Source organism: Chiloscyllium plagiosum, unplaced genomic scaffold (assembly GCF_037043375.1).
Source record: "Chiloscyllium plagiosum isolate Xiang-an unplaced genomic scaffold, Cpla_swu_hap1 HiC_scaffold_11, whole genome shotgun sequence".
In the NCBI taxonomy this organism is placed as follows: Eukaryota; Metazoa; Chordata; class Chondrichthyes; order Orectolobiformes; family Hemiscylliidae; genus Chiloscyllium; species Chiloscyllium plagiosum.
The window spans coordinates 17,178,191-17,203,266 of NW_028270149.1; the positions used below are offsets into that span (position 1 = coordinate 17,178,191).

The following is a 25,076-nucleotide window of genomic DNA, read 5'->3' on the forward strand; positions in this document are numbered from 1 at the left end:
TTGTATGTCTCTATCAAATCCCCCCTTACCCTTCTTCTTTCCAATGAGAAAAAACTCAAGTCTCTCAGCCTTTCCTCATAAGATCTTACCTCCAGACCAAGCAACATCCTGGTAAATCTCTTCTGCACCTTTTCCAATGCTTCCACATCCTTTTTGAAATGGGGCGACCAGAACTGTACACAATATTCCCAGTGTGGCCACACCAGCATTTTGTATAGTTAAGTGTAGAGTGGTAGGGGAATGGGTCTGGGTGGGAAACTCTTTGGAGGATTGGTGCGGACTTGTTGGGCCAAATAGCCAGTTTCCACACTGTAGGGAATTTATGAAACAATTCATAACTCTGTCTTGTCATTTTTCATGTTTCCTAGTCCATTTTTATGTTGCTTCCTTCTTTCATGGAAAAGGAATCAGTCCAATTAAATATGGGATGCTTTTCCTCAGACATTATATCCTCTCACAAAGGGTCGATTCTAAGCTTGAAACAATGTCCTTTAAGCAAAGGTTGGTTTACAACTTTGTCAGTTTATAAGTTGTTTTTGATTCTCCTACAGTAACTTTGCTTCTCCACCGTATATATATCAATTCATGCACTTTCTAAAAAACTTTAATTGCACCTTTGTCCCATTTAATCTTTATTCTCTTCTGAGACAGATGTACTTTCCTGAGCTTCTCTTTGTAGCTGAATCATCTGAAACCTGGGATAATGTCCATTATTTTTTTGCTAAGTTTGATTCACAACTTCTATCTTTTTCCAAATACAGTGCAACAGCTGGGCGGAGTGCTTTTGTGCACGCACTAATGCCTTATAGACTCTCAATATGATGTTCTTGCATTTCACTTTCTGCTTTGATTGCATTGGCTTCACAAACTAACACCTGCATTTCACTAGCACTGGTTTCATTTTCTAATTAACCTGTTCAGAGATATTACGCATCTCTGAAGCAGCTGGGCCTCCAGGCTTAGATGTAAGGACACTACCACTGCACCAGAAGAGCCCTCCCCCACAATGTTAACCACATTCATAATAAAAACAATGTGATAATGACCAGGTCATGTGTTTTGTGATGTTGGTTGATAGATAGCTATTTCCCAAGGTACTGTTTTTCTACAAAATAGTGTCACAGAAATCTTATACCTTTATCTGCACATGCAAATGGAGACTCAGTTTAACATATCATCTGAAAGATAGTACATCTAGCACTGCAGTACTCCCTCAATATTGACTGGAGTGTCAAGCCTGCTCTACCAAATTTTTGGTCATAGAATCCCCACAGTGTAGAAACAGGCCATTCAACCCATTGAGTCTACATCGATTCTCTGAAGAGTATCCCACCCAGTCCCACCCCATCCCATCTCTGTAACTCTGCAATTCCCATGGCTAACCTGCCTAGCCGATACATCCCTGGACATTATGGGCAAATAAGCATGGCTAATCCACCTAACCTGCATATCCCGGAACACTATGGGCAATTTAGCATGGACAATCCACCTAACCTGCACATCTTTGGATTGTGGGAGGAAACCTGGGTATCTGGAGGAAGCCCAGACAGACATGAGGAGAATGTGCAAACTCTACACAGACAGTCGCCTGAGATTGGAATTGAACCCGGGTCCCTGGCAGCAGTGCTAACCACTGAGCCACCGTGACAATTCTGTGTAGCACTTAACAATAACTTGCTCACTGGGTTTTCAGTTCAGTTTCTGCCAAGTCCATTCAGCTCATGACCTCATGACAGCCTTGGTCCAAATATGGACTAAGGAGCTGAACTCCAGCGGTGAGGCGAGAGTGGCTTCCCTTCACATCAAAGCCACATCTGACCATTAAGTCAATGGGATGAAAACACTTTATGTATTAGAGCATTCTCCAACACAAAGGAAGATTGTAATGGGTGCCAGATGTCAATCACTCCAGGAGTTCCTCTGGGTTGTGTCCTCGGTCCAGCCAACTATAGCAGATTCAACAATGAACTTCCTTCTTAGAGGCTGGAAATCCTGCAGGAATTAGTTTACCTCCTGTCTCCCTAAAGTATATCTACCATCTACAAGGGACAAATTGGGAGTACAGCAGAATACTCCCTGTTTGCCTGGATGACAGCTGCACTCTCCACATTCCTGAAACTCAATTCCATCCAGGGCAAAGCAGTCCGGTTGATTGATACTTCAATCTGGGAGCTTCAACCAAGATGTTCATAAAGAGAATGAGACAGTTATTTGAAAATAATCAAAGTGTAGGGTTATGGGCAGCAGGCAGGAGAGTGGCATTCAGTGAAGCATTGTCAAAGTTCTGACACATTGGGTCAAAATGCCTCCTTTTGTGCTGTCACAATTCTGCGAATCTGACTCATGGTCCAAATATTTCCCTATATGGCTCAATATTAAATTTAGTTTTTTCTGTGAAGAGGCTTGTGACATTTTACTACACTCAAGTCACAGTATAAATGCAAGTTGCTGCTAAATAGCTGTGGATAACATCATACATGTCTTACATTATGTCTCTGGTCATCTCTATCATACGGTATGGATTATGTATTGTAATTTACATTATTAATCATTTCTGTTGCTGAAAGCATACTTATCAGAATCTATGATCTGGGCATGTGTGACCCTCATCTCCCTTAGGTAGCTTAAATAATCAACATTTTCTATCTGCTATTGAAAATGAAGTCAGTTCTGGAGTCACATCAGCGTTCCACCATAGCTTTACAAATCCTTACCTACACCATTATTTTCTGAGTACAAGGGCCATCTGTTTAAGTCTTTACATCACATCTAACTTGAATGCTATGGATAACTGGAATACCTTTGCACATAATCGCATCCAACATCAGCATTTGGTTTGTCTTAAATCCCTTTGCAGTGAACAGGTTGGCAAGTAACATGTTCTCAGGACACTTCTAATACCCAAATGCCGGGCATCTTTCCTTTCTCTATACAGCAAAAATGTATTTTTTTTCCCACTTACAATATTCCCTCCAGGATTTCCTAATGATCCTAACAGGATGTCTGAGATGCCTCTAAAATCTTCGACGTTCTTTGATTTACTATCACAACTCTCCTCCCAGCCTTAAGTATCCTTGCTCTGCTCCCCATTAACCTTGCATAATAAGTGTAAAGAGTTATTTTCGTGAAATTTCCATGGCCCATTCAAGTGATTTATTCTCTTCATTGTCATTCTGTTTGCAAGGCTAATCCCAACCCTTACTATGACAACAGAGAGTGGCAGGGAGTCAGCAATAGTGAGGTAGGAGGAAGGAGTGTTGGGGAGAGATAATCCCAAGTGGAAGGAGAGTTTGAGATGCAAATTGGAGAGTCAAGAGCATGGGATCTGAATGAGATGAAAGAGAAGCTGGTTGTGAGAAGACATTTTCTACTAAATATATGGTCTAATCATCGTATAAGGGTAAAAAAAAACCATCCAGGCTGTAACACTAATTGGAAATTTAATTAGTGTTTCATTCATTATTATTCTCAAATGTTGGTGATGATAGTGGAGAAATCTCAAGGGACAATGGCTACTTCCAAACACTGGGTCCGAACAAAAAAGGATGTGGATGCTACAGAAAAGGGATGTGCTTCCTTAAGCACTCAGGGGATAGACAATGGGAAACCATCTCACAGAGAGGACTCATATTCCACTGATTTCTCTCTCCAGAGACTTTGCCAGACCTGCTGAGTTTCTCCAGCACTTCCTATGTTTGCTTCAGGTATTCTTTTCCCTGGTCATGTTGTTCACTGAAGTAGGAAATAGGAGGTTCTTACAAGCCACCAAAGAGGAAACTGTAAGAGTGGGAGGCATGGAGAAATGAACAGAGGACCTGCCCTTAAGCAGGAACATAGGGTTTTTGTGCGGGAGTGGACTATTCAGCCCTTTTGATTGACCAAAGTCATGGCTGATCTGGCTTCAGCCTTAACTCTGTTTTCCTGCCTCCCCATGTCACCCCACCTTCCTCCATAACCCATGGCTGGCAGATTGCTATTACACACATTGAAAAAGAAAACTAAATGTTCTGTTAGAAGTACTCAGCAGGTCAGGCAGCATCAACAAATACAGAAGCAAAGACATTTCCCAGCCTATCCAGTACTTGCAGCATAGAGTCATAGAATCATAGAGATGTACAGCATGGAAAACAGACCCTTCGGTCCAACCAGCCCATGCTGACCAGATATCCCAACCCAACCTAGTCCCACATGCCAGCACCCGGCCAATATCCCTCCAAACCCTTCCCATTCATATACCCATCCAAATGCCTCTTAAATGTTGCAATTGTACCAGCCTCCACAACATTCTCTGGCAGCTCATTCCATGCACATACCACCCTCTGCATGAAAAAATTGCCCCTTAGGTCTCTTTTATATCTTTCCCCTCTCACCCTAAACCTATGCCCTCTAGTTCTGGACTCCCCGACTCCAAGGAAAATACTTTGTCTATTTATCCTATCCATGCCCCTCATAATTTTGTAAACCTCTATAAGGTGACCCCTCAGCCTCCGGCGCTACAGGGAAAACAGCCCCAGCCTGTTCAGCCTCTCCCTGTAGCTCAGATCCTCCAACCCTGGCAACATCCTTGTAAATCTTTTCTGAACTCTTTCAAGTTTCCCAACATCTTTCCGATAGGAAGGAGGCCAGAATTGCACACGATATTCCAACAGTGGCCTCACCAATGTCCTGTACGGCTGCAACATGACCTCCCAACTCCTGTACTCAATACTCTGACCAATAAAGGAAAGCATACCAAATGCCTTCTTCACTATCCTATCTACCTGCGACTCCACTTTCAAGGAGTTATGAACCTGCACTCCAAGGTCTCTTTGTTCAGCAACACTCCCTAGGATCTTACCATTAAGTATATAAGTCCTGCTAAGATTTGCTTTCCCAAAATGCAGCACCTCGCATTTATCTGAATTAAACTCCATCTGCCACTTCTCAGCCCATTGGCCCATCTGGTCCAGATCCTGTTGTATTCTGGGGTAACCCTCTTCGCTATCCACTACACCTCCAATTTTGGTGTCATCTGCAAACTTACTAACTGTACCTCTTATGCTTGCATCCAAATCATTTATGTAAATGACATTTTCTGTTTTATTTCAGATTTCAAGCATTTGCCACATTTTGCTACTATATTAATAGTACAGTGAAGTACAACAAGGTAAACATTATTCAGAATGTAAAGAGATATTCTGAACCTGGACAGGCACATGGGAATAGCTCACTGGGGAGCCAATGACTTTGTGGTATTATTACAGACTATTTAATCCAGAGATGATGGTAATGTTCTGGGAACCCAGGTTCATTGTCCCTCCAGCAGCTGGTGCAATTGGACTTCCATAAAAATCTGAAACTAAAAATGGGGAAGAGAAAAGAAACATCTATTTAACTAACATCGTTTAGGGATGTAGAGGTTGGGTCATTCAGTATACTCAGGATTAAGACAAAAATGTTTGTAATCAGCAAGGGAAACAAGGGTTTTGGATAAAGGCAAATAATGAATTTCAGGATGATCACAACTCATTTCATGATGGAATAGACATTGGGGGTGGCACGGTGGCCCAGTGGTTAGAAATGCTGCCTTACAGCGCCAGGGACCTAGGTTCGATTCCACCCTCAGGGTGACTGTCTGTGTGGAGTTTGCACATTCTCCCCGTGTTTATGTGGGTTTCCTCTGGGTGCTCTGGTTTCCTCCTACAATCCAAAGATGTGCAGGTTAGGTGAATTGGCCATTCTAAGTTGCCCGTGGTGTTGGGTGCATTAGTCATGGATAAATATGGGGAATGGTCTGGGTGGGTTACTCTTTGGAGGGTCAGTGTGGACTTGTTGGGCCAAAGTGCCTGTTTCCATACTGTAGGGAATCTAATCAAATGGAATATTGGTGAATGGCCTACTTTGAAGATCTGAAACAAAACTAGAAATTCCTGGTGCAGCTCAGCAGGTCTCGCAGCATCTGTGGGAAGAAGGTAGAGTTAATGCTTCATGTCTAATGGCTCTTCATCAGAACTCTTAGCAGCAAGGAGAATGTGGTATTTATGCTGAAGACCAGGTTGGGTGGGTAAGAGGGAGGAGACGATAGTAGATATGTGGAAATAGAGCCCAGAAAGAGAGAGGGAGATTGAAGGGATAAACAAGGAGATTATGGCTAGCAGACTAGGACAGAAGAAAAGCTGAATGAGCAATCATAAAAGCTAAGAGTAGGAGAGATTGGGTGAGCTATATTGAAAACAACTCACATCACATGGTAACAGGCACAGGAGTCGGTGAGAATAGGTGACTGTGCTAAAAGCAACCAATGTCATAACAGAACCAGACGTGCAGTGGGTAAAAACCATGAAAGGATGGAATCAGGTTTGAAAGTTATCGAACTCGATGTTGAGTCCTTGTGCTGAGGTCGGATCACTGCAGCAGATCCGTAACAGAAATGTTGGTGTGGCAAAATGGCAGTGTGTTGAAGTGGCAGGCAACTGGAAGCTTGGGGTCTTTTGTGCTGACAGAACGTAGGTGTTCTGCAAAACGATCACTCAGTCTGTGTTTCATCTCTCCAGTGTTGAGGAGACCACATTGTGAGTAGTGAATAAGAGGTAAAGTATGGCTTCATTTGGAAGATGTGTCTGGGGCCTTGGATGGTGTGGATGGAGGAAGTAAGTGGACAGGTATAATACCTTCTGTGTTGGAATGGGAAGGTATTGTGGGGAAATGTTGCAATAATTCACCTATACTCCTAGGCCTGTTATTACATTATATAGGTTCCTTTCAGTACAGCTCACCCATTCTCTCCTACTCTTAGCTCTTATTATTGCTTATTCAGTTATTCATCATGCAAAATGTCCAAATTACAGAGGAGGAAGTGCTGGATGTCTTGAAACGATTAAAGGTGGATAAATCCCCAGGACCTGATCAGGTGTACCCGAGAACTCTGAGGGAAGCTAGACAAGTGATTGCTGGGCCTCTTGCTGAGATATTTGTATCATCAATAGTTACAGGTGAGGTGCCGGAAGACTGGAGGTTGGCAAACGTGGTGCCACTGTTTAAGAAGGGCAGTAAAGACAAGCCAGCGAACTATAGACCGGTGAGCCTGATCTCAGTGGTGGGCAAGTTGTTGGAGGGAATCCTCAGGGACAGGATGTACATGTATTTGGAAAGGCAAGGACTGATTATGGATAGTCAACATGGCTTTGTGCATGGGAAATCATGTCTCACAAAATTGATTGAGTTTTTTAAGAAGTAACAAAGAAGATTGATGAGGGCAGAGCAGTAGATGTGATCTATATGGACTTCAGTAAGGCTTTCGACAAGGTTCCCCATGGGAGACTGATTAGCAAGGTTAGGTCTCATGGAATACAGGGAGAACTAGCCATTTGGATACAGAACTGGCTGAAAGGTAGAAGACAGAGGGTGGTGGTGGAGGGTTGTTTTTCAGACTGGAGGCCTGTGACCAGTGGAGTGCCACAAGGATCGGTGTTGGGCCTTCTATTTTTTGTCATTTACATAAATGATTTGGATGCGAGCATAAGAGGTACAGTTAGTGACTTTGCAGATGACACCAAAATTGGAGGTGTAGTGGACAGCGAAGAGGGTTACCTCAGATTACAACAGGATCTGGACCAAATGGGCCAATGGGCTGAGAGGTGGCAGATGGAATTTAATTCAGATAACTGCGAGGTGCTGCATTTTGGGAAAGCAAATCTTAACAGGACTTATACACTTAATGGAAAGGTCCTAAGGAGTGTTGCTGAACAAAGAGACCTTGGAGTGCAGATTCATAGCTCCTTGAAAGTGGAGTTGCAGGTAGATAGGATAGTGAAGAATGCATTTGGTATGCTTTCCTTTATTGGTCAGAGTATTGAGTACAGGAGTTGGGAGGTCATGTATTGGTTAGGCCGCTGTTGGAATATTGTGTGCAATTCTGGTCTCCTTCCTATCGGAAAGATATTGTGAAACTTGAAAGAGTTCATAGAAGATTTACAAAGATGTTGCCAGGGTTGGAAGATCTGAGCTACAGGGGGAGGCTGAATAGGCTGGGGTGTTTGCCCTGGAGCATCGGAGGCTGAGGGGTGACCTTATAGAGGTTTACAAAATTATGAGGGGCATGGATAGGATAAATAGATGGGGTCGGGGAGTCCAGAACTAGAGGGCATAGGTTTAGGGTGAGAGGGGAAAGATATAAAAGAGACCTAAGGGGCAACTTTTTCACACAGAGTGTGGTATGTGTATGGAATGAGTTGCCAGAGGGTGTGGTGGAAGCTGGTACAATTGCAACATTTAAGAGGCATTTGGATGGGAAGGATTTGGAGGGATATTGGCCGGGTGCTGGCATGTGGGACTAGATTGGGTTGGGATATCTGGTCAGCATGGACTGGTTGGACCGAAGGGTCTGTTTCTATGCTGTACATCTCTATGACTCTAAGCTGTCCCTACCTCCTTGTTTGTCCCTTTTGTGTACCTGTCTCTCTGGGCTCAGTCTCCACTTATTGGTTCACCTCTCTCCCTTATCCGTTTCCCTCCCACCCCCCAGATCTGATCTTCAACATAAATATCACTTTATTCCGATTTGCGAACAGTTCTGATGTGCCAGACCTGCTGTGCCTCATCAGGAATTACTGTTTTTGCTTTTTTGTGTGTGGTCTAAGATAGTCTGTTTTGTCCTTTGAACTTGGGAGGAAGGGAGGGTGTGAATAAATGAAAAACAGTCAGATAGTCAGCTTGTGTTTTGGATCGGGATAACGCTCGTGAATTAGAACCAAAAACCGGCAAGTACAAGGTGGTCAAAGAGAGGAATGCAACAAAACAGAAATCGCTGGAGAAGCTCAGCAGGTCTGGCGGCATCTGTGGAATGAAAGCTGAGTTAACGTTTCGGGTCTAGTGACTTCTTCAGAACTCAAATGCAACCTTGAAGAGGTCGCTCCCGTAAGGTAAAACCAGCGAATATTCTCCCTGTGAAGAAACTTTCCCTCCGCTCTCTGCTTGCTTCAGTTGTGAGATGAGCCAAGACAGTTTTAATCACAATCGTGAAAATTGTGTGCGAGTGTTTGCTGCAATGAAACCTCCGGGGGAAGAGAGACGAAACCCGGCACCTTTATATCGAGCTTTTTTAGGAGATTGAGATGGCACGCCGATCTGTGAAGGATTACAGTGTACATTATCCTGAAGTATATAGCCCCAGTCAATGAGGAATTAAAATATTAACTGAGGGCCACTACTGGATCGACACGGTAAAATAGGCGATAGGTATTTGTCGAGGTAAGGCAGCGTTCTTGCAGTATAAACCGCTTCATTTGGGGTTCTTGTGGTGCAGTGGTAGTGTCCCTATCGCCAGGCCAGGAGACCCGGGTTCAGATCCCACTGCTGCAGAGGTGAACCTCTCTGAGTAGGTTAATTAGGAGGAAATGAACTTCGCTGTTGGATTCCGAAAATCAGTTGCTTTATAATCTGGTATTGTGTGATTTTAAATGTTCCCCGCAACCCAATACCAACAGTTAAAACTCGTGATGTTTTTTGCAGCAAGTATCAACGGTGACTTAACATTGCTTTTGATCAGTGTCTAACAGTGGGAAATAATGCAGACAACAGCGACATTGTCTCTCTCCAGCGAACAGATCTTTACAATCCCCTCTGGCAGACGTTTGTCAAAGCAGCTTTTGGCCGGTTATGTGTACTAATCATTTTTGAGTTGCAGTATTAGTGGACTATTGTTTAAAGAAAACCGTTATAGGAATACTTGTAAAAATAATGATTTATAACCTCAATTCTCCCAGATTATTTTTTCTTTCGGAAAATTAAAGTTATTCGAGGTCCCTAACTTACATGGAGAGTTTTTGTTTTGTCGCGACAGACGTTAAGCGACGATACGTTCCTTCTTTCTGTTTTTAAACAACTTGCTAGGGAAATATAAGCAAGGACAGTTCATCGTTTTATCTTTGCAGAATTTTGCACAAAGACCTATGCAGGATGAAGGATTCAGGATTACTGTTTCCACACTGTAAGGTAATCTAATCTAAGTTTGGGAGTGCAGCATGGTTTGAAAACAGAACAGTTGCACTTCCAAGTGCTGGAGTGGGTATGTTGTTGTGGATGGGGGTGGGACGGGTGGGGAGTTGAGGTTTGTTGGTCAATATTTGAGGCTTCCCTGCCTGCCTGTCTGTCTGCAGTAATTGCAACTCTCCCTTGCTGATCCAGCGTGCAGACGCCGAGCGTCACTGACTGTGTCAGACAGCCTGGGAGTGAGCAGAGGGAAAGGACGTGTTTGGGAGGCGGTGTGTGTGTGTGTACCCGGCCAAATCTTCGACCTGATACTTCCAGACCCCCTTCTCTTCCTCCAACAACAACCAGATCTTCAATCTCAAACATTTTACTGCACCCTTCACCCCTCCAAACCCAATCTCTGCACCACTTCTGACGTCTTGACATATATAATTAAAAACACAGAGCATGTCGAACGCCCTGAGAGTTATCCTGCTGTGCGCCACTTTTACTCTGTTGACAGGACAAGGTAAGATGTGTCTATCTATCTATAGAAATGTATTTCCCCCCTCCTGTTTTCTCTTGTTCCCTGAACTCGGGTGGATCCTGATGTATCTATCTCCGTGTTACATTGTAACGGGTTGCTTCCTTCTTGACGCAGTGGCCGGGGTTGCTTTGATGTCTTTATCTCCCTGTTTTATTACCCTCCCCCCCCCACACCCCCGGCGGCTTCGGAGGTGGCTAATTCGCCTCGGAAAACAGAAATAAACTCGACGTCGGAGTGAAATGCTGGAGTTTGATTGTTTGTTTGTTGGGGGTGGGGTGGGGGGGGAGGGGGGTGGTGCTGGGTTTGTTTAGAGAGTGACTGTGGGATTGATAGGTCGCGCCGCACTGCGCTTGGTTCGAGCCCGAACCACGGAATAGTTCTCCTTCAGATCCACATTTCGGGTTGTTTTTGCACTCCTTTGCCGCTGTTGGATTTTTTTGTGGGAGGGTGGCCGGGTGGTGGGACGCCAGCTTTTCAGTCCTTCTTGGGGGTGGGGGGAATGGGATATCGGTGCAAAAACTGTATGACATCCGCGGGGGGAGCAAAGTCACGGCAGAGAATCTTCTTTCCAGGACAAATTCTATTCCTCTCCCCCCCCCCCCCCCCCGTTATCTCTGTAAATGGTTTCCTGAATTCGCACTTTTTTAAAAAAAATAAAAACAATTCTTTCGGTAAATGGCAGCTACAGGAGGATGTGCCTGGCCTAGATCACATTGAATTGGGCTCGATTCGCCCACAGCTCACTGCGGTTTTCGACATAGTCTCAAGAGCAATTCATGGTAACGCCTGAATCAGTTCCTGTTTGTCTTCCACTGAAGGGGCTCCATGCTACCTCAACTAATTTTTTTAATCCTCACTGATATCACGCACCAACAGGTTCAAGAACAGCTTCTTCCCTGCTGTTGTCAGACTGCTGAATGGACCCCTCTAACTTCAAATAATGTTGATGTGGGGGGATGCTGGTGTTGGACAAGGTCAGAAGAGGGTCCAGTAGGTTTATTTGAAATCATTCTCTGAAAGCTTGTCATTTCATATAAATGGACTGTAACCTGATGTGACCTCTGACCTTCAAATAATGTTGATTTTGCTTTGTGCGTCTCTCCTGCACAGCCATGACCTTGTATGCCTCTCTTTTGTTTAAGCACCCTAGGATCTGTATGCCCTTGTTTGCTATGATCTACCCGTGCTGCTTGCAAAACAAAGCTTTTCACTGTACTTAGGTACAAGGCTGACTACATGGGCGGCACGGTGGCACAGTGGTTAGCACTGCTGCCTCACAGCGCCTGAGACCCGGGTTCAATTCCCACCTCAGGCAACTGACTGTGTGGAGTTTGCACGTTCTCCCTGTGTGCGTGGGTTTCCTCCGGGTGCTTTGGTTTTCTCCCACAGTCCAAAGATGTGTAAGTCAGGTGAATTGGCCATTCTAAATTGCCCGTAGTGTTAGGTAAAGGGTAAATGTAGAGGTATGGGTGGGTTGCGCTTCGGCGGGGCGGTGTGGACTTGTTGGGCCGAAGGGCCTGTTTCCACGCTGTAATGTAATGTAATCTAATCTAAATCCAATCAAAGTCTCCATTTATAAAACACTGAAAATTATGCTTCTCAAAGTACAGTTGGTAACTCACTAAAGTAATTAATCGGATCCTGGGGGCTAACTTTATATTTAAAAAGGCTGACTGACATTCCTGTGTAATACTGAGGCAGTGTAGTGCAGTCAGAAGTGCAGTCTTTCAGATGTGATGTGAAATGAATGTCTTTCAGTTGGAATTAAAAATCCAGTGGCTGCATTTCCAAGAGCCAAGATCCTGACCAATGTTGATCCCCTAAACAACATCAGGAAAACAGATCACCTAATCGTCCTCATGTTACTGTTTATCATTAATTTGCTGTTTTGCTTTCTACATTATAGTGGTGATGATGGAAGTATTTCATTGGCTAAAAAGTGTTTTGGGATGTACAGTACTGCAGATGTGAAAGTTATCATAGGAAAGCAAGTCATATTTAGGGTGGTAGCATATTTACCATCAAGAGAGGAAGCTCAGAGGAACAGTGGGATGCCTGATCCCTAAAAGCAACAGTTGAGATTAAAACGGTGGTTAAGAAGGGACCTGGGACACTTGCCTTTATCAGTTGTGGCTGAAATTATAAGAACAGGGAGGTTCTGTTGGAGCTGTACAAAATGCTGGTTAGACCACAGCTGCGCTACTGTTTGCAGTCCTGGTCACTGCACTGCAGGAAGGATGTGATTTTATCTATGAAGAGAGACTGGACAGGTTTTCTTTAGAATAGAGAAGTCTGAGAGAGGACCTGATTGAATATAAGGTTATCGAGTTGCATGGAGAGGATGGGTACAAAGCAGCTGTTCCCCCTGGTGATCACTAACGAGGGGGGAATAATTATAAGGTAAAGAGCAGACGGTTTAGTGGGGCTTTGGGGCAAACTTATTTTTCACACCCAAATGGTTGTGGGAATCTGGAATGCACTGCCTTGGAGGATAGTAGAGGGAGTTGAAACTTTATTGCTGGAACAGCACAGCAGGTCAGGCAGCATCCAGGGAACAGGAGATTCGACGTTTCGGGCACAGGCCCTTCTTCAGGAAAGGCCTGAAGAAGGGCCTGTGCCCGAAACGTCGAATCTCCTGTTCCCTGGATGCTGCCTGACCTGCTGTGCTGTTCCAGCAATAAAGTTTCAACTTTGATCTCCAGCATCTGCAGACCTCACTTTCTCCTCGGATAGTAGAGGGAGGAAACCTCGCAGCCTTTTAAAAGTACGTGGGTGAGTTTTTGAAATGTCACAACATTCAAAGTTATGGGCTAAATGCTAGAAAGTGGGACTAGCATAGTAGGTTGGTTCAGACCCAATGGGCCAAAGGTTCTCTTCTATGCTGTGTGACTGAGACAGTTTGTGCACAAGTCAAATGTCTTTGAATGAATATTTGAACTTCTTGAAATAAACATGGTTTAATTAGTGCTGAGGTGACACACAAGGTCAAGCACTGTCTTTGATTGTACCGGTCAAAAAGACTGCTTTGACAATGAAAATGAGGAGCACTTTGAGTAACGTGCTCATTCAAATAGGCAGAAGCAACTGTGTAATAATTAAAACAAAGTACATCCAATACAGAACAAGGATCGTGAGTACTAATTGTGTTTCAGTATCACAGCGTAAAAATAAGGTGTCGCTCATTTAAGACAGAGATGAGAGAAACATTTTCTGAGTGTTGCAAGTCTTTGGAATTCTTTCCTCGAAAAGGTAGTGGATGCAGTGTGCTTTAAATATTTTGAAGACAGGTAGATAAATCCTACCATCTAGTGAAGGAGCAGTGCTCTGAAAGTAAGTGCTTCCAAATAAACCTGTTGGACTATAACATAGTGTTGTGTGATTTTTAACTTTGTACACCCCAGTCCAATACCTGCACCTCCAAATCAGATAAATTCTTGATTTCCAATTAAGGTTAAAGGCAGATCAACCATGATCTATTGAATGGTAGATTAAGCTTGAAGGGCTGAGTGGCCAACTCTTGTTCCCTGTTTCTATTCTGAAAAAAATGTTATAATTATGATGTATTTAAATGGACGGATCTCTAGTCATGGAGACTTACCTGTTTTATTCTCAAAAGTAATTTAATATTTTACATTATCTTGGAAGACAACATTGTGTAAGTGTTTAGGGCATAAAGATGAATAAATAAGATGTTGAACATTTGTTCATAATGAATTAAATATTCTGTTGTTTTACAAAGAATGTACAACTGAGCAATGCTATTATGAAAATTATTCCACATAGCAGTGAATCATAAATTCATAGAGGAATTTAAGTCTAATATTCTCTTCCACTGACCCGAATTCTCTTGAAGGAATCCCCAGGCTGTTTATTCAAGATATGAGTAAAGCTTGCCAGATGAATTTTAAGCTATGGGTAAGAAATCTGTTTGCATGAAAAAAATACATTTCACAGACACATCATGTGCTTGAGAGCCTCCCACAATGAAGATAGTTCTCCCACAACATAAATTATCATGCACAACATGTTCTGGCTAATGTTACCAGCATTTTGCCCCCACACTTTGTATCAGTTGAGCACTGATGCGTTATCTGACATTTGATCTTGAGCAGTCTCATCTGGGCTATGCAGACAATGGCAGTAAGCATATATGGACCCCTTTATAAAATTATTTTTAAAAACAAAAAAGAAGAAGATAAAGCTGGAGGAAGTTTTGCTTTCTGAGTCTAGGATTCTGCTAAAGCCCTATTTAACTTTCATGTTCAAAATTACTATTGCCAGCAGAATATAATCTAATATTAGTACAGTGGTCCTCACTATTCATGCAGTTTGTATATTCACCTGGATAAAGAACAATTATTATTTAATTATGGCATATGATGGACCTGTTGAACAAGCATTGCATTTTCACTGGAATGGACCCAAGTGATGTCTTCATGTTCTTTGCAACTGCTGGTCAAAATACTTTATGGATAAAGCTGTTATTAAAATTTTGTTGTATGTTATTTCATTTTAAATGCAGGGACAAAGAATGCTTTGAGTCAGAAATATGAATGTAGAATCAATGAAGTTGTCTTATGATGTACCTTTTAATTTAGTTGTAATTTTACAAAGTTACATTGAAATGACATCTGTACTAGAAATATATTTGTACACATTGATTGGTATAACATCAACATTCATATTTTGGTTGGTTCATTTTATCATGCCTCTCGTACACATTAAAAATGGCAATACTTTAGGCACACTATGGAATATATAATACCTCAAGCATGCATACTTTGATCATGTTGAAGATATTACAGTGGTGTCATAGAGTCATAGGGATGTACAGCACGGAAACAGACCCTTCAGTCAAACTCGTCCATGCTGACCAGATATCCTAACCTAATCTAGTCCCATTTGCCAGCACTTGGCCCATATCCCTCTAAACCCTTCCTATTCATATACCCATCCAGATGCCTTTTAAATGCTGTAGTTGTACGTCTGGCAGTTGATTCCATACACGCACCAGCCTCTATGTGAAAATGTTGCCCCTTAGGTTCCTTTTATATCTTTCCACTCTCATCCTGAACCTAAGCCCTCTCGTTCTGGACTCCACCACCCTAGGGAAAAGACCTTGTCTATTCATCCTATCCATGACCCTCATGATTTTATAAACCTCTACAAGGTCACCCCTCAGCCTCTGATGCTCCAGGGAAAACAGCCACAGTCTATTCTGCCTCTCCCTATAGCTTAAATCCTCCAACACTGGCAATATCCTTGTAAATCTTTTCTGAACACTTTCAAGTTTCACAACATCCTTCCAATAGGAAGGAGAACAGAATTATATGCAGTATTCCAAAAGTGGTCTCACCAATGTCCTGTACAGCCACAACATGACCTCCCAACTCCTATACTTAATGCTCCCTTGCAGCAAAGGATATAGGGGAAAGATTTGGTAGATGTGGACAAGATTATGACATGGAGGAGGTTCTTGATGAAGGGCTTATGCCTGAAACGTTGATTCTCCTGCTCCTTGGATGCTGCTTGACCTGCTATTCTTTTCCAGCACCACACTCTCGACTCGAAGGTTATGACATGTTAGATAAAGTTAACAATCACACAACACCAGGTTATGGTCAAACATGTTTATTTGGAAGCACTAGCTTTCGGAGCGCTGCACCTTCATCAGGTACCTTTCGAAAGCTAGTGCTAGCATTGTGAAAGCTGGTGCTTCCAAATAAACCTGTTGGACTATAACCTGGTATTATGTGATTTTTAACTTTGTCCAGCCCAGTTCAATGTCGGCTCCTCCACCTCATGTTTAGATAAGACAGACGAAGAAAAGCTGTTCCGGTTGTGGATGGTACAAGTGCAAGTGATGCAGGTACAATATTTTGGGCAAGAGATATGGAGGGATGTTCGAAAGAACTTTTTCTTTCTACATGACGAGGGGATGAAATTTGTTGTCTGTGAGAATCACGAATAATTTAAATTTTGAATAATTTCAAAACAAAATTAGATGCAAAACATCAAAATTGTTAGGATTATGGGGTTAGAGCAGGGAAATGGGAATGACCCTTGCCTTCATTGGTCTGTGCTTTGGGTGTAGGGGTTGGGAGGTCATGTTGCAACTGTGTGGGACTTTTAGTGAGCCTACGTTTAGAAAACTGCATTCAATTCAGGTCTTGCTGCCATAGAAAGATGTTGTTGAACTTGAAAGGGTGCTGAAAAGATCTACAAGGACATTGCCAGAATTGGAGGGTTTGAGCTATAGAGAGAGGCTAAGTAGGCTGGGGCTATATTCCTTGGAGCATCAGAGGCTGAGGGATGAACTTACAGAGGTTTATAAATAATGAGGGAGCATGATAGGAAGAGTTTAATTGCTGCAGGCTGCACATCAATCTGGCAACATCCTTGTAGAAACTTCTTAGGCCAGAGAGTGAATCTATGAATTCATTGCCACAGAAGGCTGTGGAGGCCAGTCAATGAGTATATTTAAGCCCGAGACAGGTAGGTTTTTGAGTATCAAGGCGGTCAAGAGTTACAGGGAGAAAGCGGGAGAATGGGGTTGAGAAACCTATCAGTCATGATTGAATGGCAGAGCAGACTCGATGGGCTGAATGGTCTAATTTCTGCTCCTATGTCTTATGGTCTTATGAATGTGGGCCAAATAGAGTCATAGAGTCATTGAGATTACAGCATGGAAACAAACCCTTTGGTCCAATCCATCTATGCTGATCAGATATTCCAACCCAATCTAGTCCCACCTGCCAGCACCCGGCCCATATCCCTCCAAACCCGTCCTATTCATATACCCATCCAAATGCCTCTTAAGTGTTGCAATTGTACCAGCCCCTACCACTTCCACTGGCAGTTCATTCCATACACGTACCATCCTCTGTGTGAAAAAGTTGACCCGTAGGTCTCCTTTATATCTTTCCTCTCTCACCCGTGGGACTAGATCAGTTTAAGATATCTGGTCAGCACCAATAGGTTGGACCAAAGGGTCTGTTAATGTGCTGTATAACTCTGTAGCTGCTCTGCAATGAGCTAGCATACATGTGATGGGCTAAATAATCTCCTTCAGTGCTATAATCACAGTGAATATATGTATATATATATATATATCTGTGTGTACAGTAACTGAGAGAACTTGATAAACATAAAAAAATTTCAAGGAGAAGAGCTGGGGATGAGATTGATGTCGATAACTTCAGTGTCGTCACTCCTGGCTCAGGGATGATTGAGCCACATTTCTTCAGCATTTACAAGGCCAAATTAATATATAAAATCTAGTGGAGACAAAATACTGGAAGCACGTATGGCTCTTTGGGATTCAAACGGATTTGAACTAATTTATGTTGACTGGATTATGGAAAATAATACAGAAGCAGTTTATTTTCTATAATCAACAGAGTCAACACAAATTAATTCCAATCAATTCAAATTCCAAAGATCCACATGTGTGCATGAAGATTTCTGTGTTTGCTATAGAAATCAAATGTGCAATATGTGCTTTGGAACTAGAAGGAACTTGAGCTGATCAGGCCTGAGCCAGCTCCCAGAGTAAATTGTGGAGAGAATTGAGTGAAGAGATGTCTGGGGTATACAGCCATCCTATGAATTTGATCTTGACTTTTTTTTTAGGCATCGCTATAGTGGGACTGATGAGGAATTGTTATAGTCCCCACCTCCTTTCTGCCTGACCTAGGTATCCATGGTAACCGATACATGATGCTAGAGAAAGCCCATTGTTGCTTTAGTCCTTCAATAGTGAGCTATAAACATTGCTGGGGTTGGTTAGATTTGTGTGACGTTTCAGGACTTTAAATGGCTATGTTAACCTTTTAAAACAAACAGTGTGTCCTGAGAAAATCAAGGCACAGAAAACGATTTTGATTTTTCTGCTGGCATGGGATGCCTATTTATTTATTTATTCCCATTCAGCTATAAAATGGTTGAAACACTGAAATGGGAAGCAATGGATTTGCATAGTGTATGCTTGTGCATTGTATCATTTGGAGAAGGAGGCAGGAATTATATTGAGTTGTTTTTGTCATATTAATACTTTTTTTATTTCAAAAATTTATTTTATTCATAAAATAATTTGATGGTCTGTACAATTGGTCATGCCATACATATGTAAACATTTACATACAGAGATCAGAATTTATCATTTTTATATACAGGTCTGTACATTTATCAATCATATATTCATATATTTAGCTGAGGAGTCAGCAGAGCCCAAATGACTGCGTGGGCCCCCTGTTCTTCTTTAGGCAGGCAGATGTTACACGGTGGTCTTTCCCCACCGCGCCTTGGCGGCAGCTGCCCCAAGCTTCAGCGCGTCCCTCAACACGTAGTCCTGGACCTTGGAATGTGCCAGTCTGCAACACTCAGTCGGGGTCAACTCCTTCAGCTGGAAGATCAACAGGTTTCGGACCGCCCAGAGAGCGTCCTTCACCAAATTGATGATCCTCCAGGCACAGTTGATGTTCGTCTCGGTGTGCGTCCCGGGGAACAGGCCGTAGAGCACAGAGTCCCGCGTCACGGCGCTGCTCGGGACGAACCTCGACAAACACCACTGCATTCCTCTCCAGACTTCTTCTGCGTAGGCACATTCCAGAAGGAGGTGTGTCACAGTCTCGCTTCCCCCCCCCAGCCGCTTCGAGGGCAGTGTGCAGTGCGGCTGAGAGTCTGGGCGTGCATAAAGGATCTCACAGGCAGAGCCCTTCTCACCACCAGCCAAGCCATGTCTTGGTGCTTGTTGGAAAGTTCTGGCACTGAGGCATTCTGCCAAATGGCTTTGACAGTCTGCTCAGGAAACCGCTCATAGGATCCGCCCTCTCCTTTTCCCGAAGGCTGACCACTGCCTGATGGACTTCTAGTTCATGCATGTTCTATGTTAGGCAAGACAGAAACCTATGTAGGTCAGTGACTGTGATGATGAACCAACAAGTACATTCATTTCACATTGTGTGACCATGAAGATAAAAAGGCAAAATAGTTCGATATTGGCTTTCATTCATTTAGCAATTTGTGTTTCTGTCAGTAATACAGTGAATATTTCTTTTTTGTGATTCAGTCTGAGCAAATGGTTTTTTAAAAAGAATTATGCTGATGACCAAGGCAAAATGGTGAGTTACAAAGAGAGATCAGGCCATTCAGCAACACAGGCCCAGGTCTGTGATCTACACAGCATCACAGAGACCAGTCAGTCCATTGTATACACACTGGCTTTCCAATCAGCATTATCACTTAGTGCCATTTGCCTCCCTTTTCCCAAGACGCTTTTAATATTATTTCAATTGAAATAATCATTCATTGATGGTGAATTGCCCACAGTGTCCATAGAATCATAGAATCCCTACCATATTCTCTTTGCACCCTGAATGATTCTAAATTATTGGAGAAGATTCTCAACAACAGGACTTCCTCACATTTGGAAAGAAATGGCCTTATTAGCATAAGGTACATGGTTTTGTATGGGGGTGTCATAGAGATGTACAGCACGGAAACAGACCCTTCGATCCAACTTGTCCATGCCACAGATATCCCAACCCAATCTAGTTCCACCTGCCAGCACCCGACCCATATCCCTCCAGATGCCTTTTAAATGTTGCAATTGTACCAGCCTTCACCACTTCCTCTGGCAGCTCATTCCATACACGTACCACCCTCTACGTGAAAAACTTGCCCCTTTTATATCTTTCCCCTCTCACCCTAAACCTATGCCCTCTCGTTCTGGATTCCCCCACTGCAGGGAAAAGACTTTGTCTATTTATGATTTTATAAACCCCCATAAGGTCACCCCTCAGCCTCCGGGCTCCAGGGAAAACAGCTCTAGCCTATTCAGCCTCTCCCTATAGCTCAAATCCTCCAACCCTGGCAACATCCTTTCAAGTTTCACAACATCTTTCTGATAGGAAGGAGACCAGAATTGCACACAATATTCCAACAGTCATATCTCTCAAACTTGATTGAGTTTTTTGGGGAAATGACAAAGGTGATTAATGAGGACAGTGCGGTGGATATTGTTATATGGACTTTAGCTAGGCCTTGACAAAGTCTGTCATGGCAGTTTGGTACAGAAGGCGAAGTCACATGGAACCTGGGGTGAGCTGGTAAGTTTGAAACAGAACTGGTTTAGTCTTAGAAGACAAAGAGTAGTTTTTCTGACTGGAGATCTGTGACCAGTGATGTTGTGCAGGCAGGGATCAACGCTGGGACCCCAGTCATTTATAATATGTGTAAATGATTTGGAGGAGAATGTCATTGGTTTGATTAGTAAGGTTGCAGGTGATAAAAGATTGGGGAGCTGTGGATAGTGAGGAGGATTGCCAGAGGATATAGCAGGATAAAAATAGGCAGGAAACTTGGGTGGAGAAATGGTCAATGGAGTTTAATCCAAACAAATGTGATGTGATGCATTTTGGCAGATCAAATGCAGGTGGGAAGTTAACAATAAATGGCATAACCTTTAGAAGCGTTAACATACAGAGGGATCTAGGCATACAGGTCCACAGTTCCCTGAAAGTGGCAACACAAGTGGATAAGATGGTCAAGAGGCATATGGCATGCTTTCCTTCTTCAGTCTTTGCATTGACTATAAAAATTCCAAGTCACGTTGCAGTCACATAGAACTTTAGTTAGGCCACATTTGGAATATTTTGTTCAGTTCTGGCTAGAAGGATATGGATGTTTTGGAGGATATTAGCTGTGAGGAGAGATTGGACAAACTTGGCTTGTTTCACTTGAATGCTGGAGGCTGAGGGACAACCTGATAGAAGATTACAAATTATGAGAGGCATGGATATTCAAAATTGTTTCCCCAGAATAGAAATGTCAATTACTAGGAGTCATCAGTTTAAGATAAAAGTAGGTAAGTTTAAAGGAGATGCAAGAGACAAGTTCTTTGACGCAGAGGGTGGTATGTGTCTGCAATGTGCTGCCACAGGAGGTGGTAAAAACAGAAACAATGGCAACATTTAGGAGGTTAACAGGTATGACTAAGCAGGGAATAGAATGACACAGACCCCATAGAGAGAGAAGAGAAATTAGTTTACAAAGCCATCATGTGTTGGTCCAGGCTTGGTGGGCTGAGGGTCTGTTCCTGTGCTGTTCTCTGTATCTCAGCAACAGGACATCTCTGTGGGTATTCCTCAGAGTAATGTTCTTAGGCCCAACCACCTGCTTCATCATAAAGTTGGAAGTGGTTTGTGGAATCAACTCCCAACAATATGCAGTATATTTGCAATGCCTCTTATTACTGAAACAATCCGAAATCATGTGCAGCAAGAGCTGGTCAACATCTCGGCATTGCCTGATGTGTGACAGGCATGTTATTTGCCGCTTAAGTGTCAGGCATTGACTCTCATCAACAAGTGACAATCTAACCATCTCCCCATAATATTCAGTAACAATACCAGTGCTGAATCCTCCACTATCAACATACTAGGGCTTATCATTGACCAGAAACTAACCTGCACCAACTATATCAATACTGTCGCTATAAGGACAGATCAGAGGCTGGGAAGTCTGCAATGAGTATCTCAACTTTTAAGTTCTCACAGCTGGCATGCACCCACAAAGTGTAAGAATAGACCGAGAGAAAAGGGAATTGGTTAAAGAGAACATTAACGTAATATTGAGGAATGGTGTTGACTCTGGTGAAGTGGAATCTGTATGGGTTAGAACTTAGAAACCAAGGAGCAGAGAATGATAGTGGGGTTTGTATATGGATCCCCAAACCTGTACTGGTAATGTTGAGAAAGACATTAAATGTAAAATTATGCCTGCAACCAGTAAAGGTATATTTGTAAATGTTGGTCACCTTAATCTGCATTTGGATTGGGCAAATAAAATCAGTAGCAATACTTTTGAGGAGGAATTCTTGGAGTGTGTATCAATACATTGATCAATACATTGAGGAACTAACTAGAGGACAGGCCATCCTGGACTGAGTACAGTATAATGAGAAATAAATAATTGGCAATCTAGCAATCTATGTGAGACTGTTTGGAGGAAGAATGACCACAGAATGGAGAGTGACATAGTTGATTCTGACACTAGGGTCCTGAATGTAAATAGAGGAAACTATGATAGTACAAGCCACAAACTAGCTACGATAAATTGAGGAGCGTTATTTAAAGGGATGGTGATTACTAATTAGTCAATGGTAAACATTTAAAGAATACATGAAGGAACTGCAGCAATTGTTCATTGTAACCAAAATGGGAAATGGCTAATGAGAAATTAGGGATTGGATTAGATCCAAGGAAGGGGCATATTAGCGAGTTTTGAGAAGATTTGTAACTCAAGTTGAGGTGCTGGATGTAGGTTTGCTCACTGAGCTGGAAGGTTCATTTTCAGATGTTTCGTCACCAATGCTAGGTAACATCTTCAGTGAACCTCCGAATGAAGCACTGGTGGTGTAGCATGCTTTCTCTTTAGACGTTTGAGTTTCCTGATGTCATTTCCTGTGGTGACATCATTTCCTATGGTGATGTCATTTCCTGTTCTTTTTTTCAGGGGGTGGTATATGGGATCCAAGTCAATGTGTTTGTTGATAAGAGTTCTGGTTGAAATGCCATGCTTCTAGGAATTCTCGTGCATGTCTCTATTTGGCTTGTCCCTAGGATGGATGTCTTGACCCAGTTGAAGTGGTGTCCTTCCTCATCCATATGTAAGGATACTAGTGAGAGAGGGTCATGTCATTTTGTGGCTAGTTGATGTTCATGTATCCTGGTGGCTAGTTTTCTACCTATTTGTCCAATGTAGTTTTTGTTACAGTTCTTGCAAGGTATTTTGTAAATTACATTAGTTTTGCTTGTTGTCTGTATAGGGTCTTTCAAGTTCATTAACTGCTGCTTTAGTGTGTTGGTGGGTTTGTGGGTTACCATGATGCCAAGGGGTTTGAGTAGTCTGGCAGTCATTTCTGAGATGTCTTTGATGTAGGGGAGAGTGACTAAGGTTTCTGGACATGTTTTGTCTGCTTGTTTGGGTTTGTTGCTCAGAAATCGGCAGACTGTATTCATTGGGTACCCGTTCTTTTTGAATACACTGTATAGGTGATTTTCCTCTGCTCTGCGTAGTTCCTCTGTGCTACAGTGTGTGGTGGCTCGTTGAAATAATGTTCAAATGCAGCTTCATTTGGGGATGTTGGGATGATTGCTTCTGTAGTTCAATATTTGGTCTGTATGTGTTGTTTTCCTGTACATGCTACTTTGAACGTCCCCATTTGGCTGTTAACTCTACCGGGCGACAGATTTAGACAGTGGATTTGGATCGGCTCAGGTTTGGAGAGCTGAAGGATCTGTTCCTGGGCTATAAATTTTTTTTGTTCTTTGTTCTTTACTGCGGCATCTAGGAATGGCAGTTTGTTGTTGTTTTCCTCCTCTTTAGTGAATTTTGTGCCCGTAAGGGTATTATTGACGGTCTTGAAGGTTTCCTCTAATTTGTTTCATTTAATGATGACAAACGTGTCATCCACATAGCAGAGTCAAAGTTTGGGTTGGATGGTTGGCAGAGCTGTTTGTTCGAGTCTCTGCATTACTGCCTCTGCTAAGAAGCATGATATCGGAGATCCCATGGGTGTTCTGTTGGTTTGTCTGTACTTTTTGTTGTTGAAGGAGAAGTGGGTGGTAAGGCATAGATCCACTAGCTTGACAATACTGTCCTTGCTGATGAAGTTGGTGGTGTTTGGTGAATGTGTCTTTGGTTCTTCTAATAATATAGTAATGTAGCCAGGTTGATGTGGATGGATGTGAACAGTGCTGTTACCTCAAAGGAGGCCATTATTTCTTCCTCTTCTATCTTGGTGTCTTTGATGGTCTTCAGGAATTCTTTGGTGGAGTGGATGGGTGGCATAAGTCTTCTACTAAGTGTTTTAGTCTTTGATGTAGCTCCTTGGCCAACCTGTAAGTTGGTGTTCCAGGTAGCGAGACTATGCTTCTGAGGCGGGCTCCTGGTTGGTGAATTTTGGGTAATCCGTAGAAGCATGGTGTGTTGGACCCATCTGGTTTCATATAATTGAGGCATATAATTGTCCAAAAGGGTAGCAGACCTGAGGATTGTGAGCAGTTCAGGTTTCAGCAAAGGGGTCAAAGGGATTGGTTTAGAGGGGAAAAATAGAGTATAAGAACAAGCTTACGGGGAACACAAAAATGGATTGCAACATCTTTAGGTATGTGAAGAGAAAAAGACTAGTGAAGTCAAATGTAGGTCCCTTACAATCAGAAACAGGAGAAGTTATAATGGGGAGTAGAGAAATGGAAGAACAGTTTCAAATGAATACTTTGAAACAGAAACAGAAATTGCTGGATAAACTCAGCAGGTTTGGGATCATCTATGGAGAGGAAAATCAGAGTTAACACTTCAAATCTAGTGACCCTTCGTTAGAACTGAAGAGTATCAAGGCAGAACCAAAATGTTGGGGAGCATATGGTTTAATGAGAAGGAGAAACTGAAGGAAGTCAGTATTACTAGGGAAATGGTACTGGGGAAATTGATGCAATAAAAGGCCAACAAATCCCAGGGGCCTGATAATCCATGACCCATAGTTCTAAAGGAAATGGTCCTCGAAATAGTGGATACT

General features: G+C 42.7%; 1 protein-coding gene across 6 annotated transcripts in view; it reads left to right on the forward strand.

The window, feature by feature from the left end:
• Positions 1-10,199: 10,199 nt before the first annotated feature.
• cd99l2 (CD99 molecule-like 2) overlaps positions 10,200-25,076 on the forward strand; it is a 171,027-nt gene continuing 156,150 nt past the window's right edge. For 2 of the 6 annotated variants that reach the window (XM_087991872.1, XM_087991869.1), the window contains exon 1: positions 10,204-10,477. In XM_087991872.1, coding sequence (XP_087847998.1) covers positions 10,417-10,477 — 61 coding nt within the window. In that variant the 5' untranslated portion in view covers positions 10,204-10,416. Of the gene's footprint in view, positions 10,478-25,076 lie in introns of all 6 variants that reach the window. The other 4 variants (XM_087991871.1, XM_087991873.1, XM_087991870.1 and 1 more) reach the window with 3 other exon arrangements.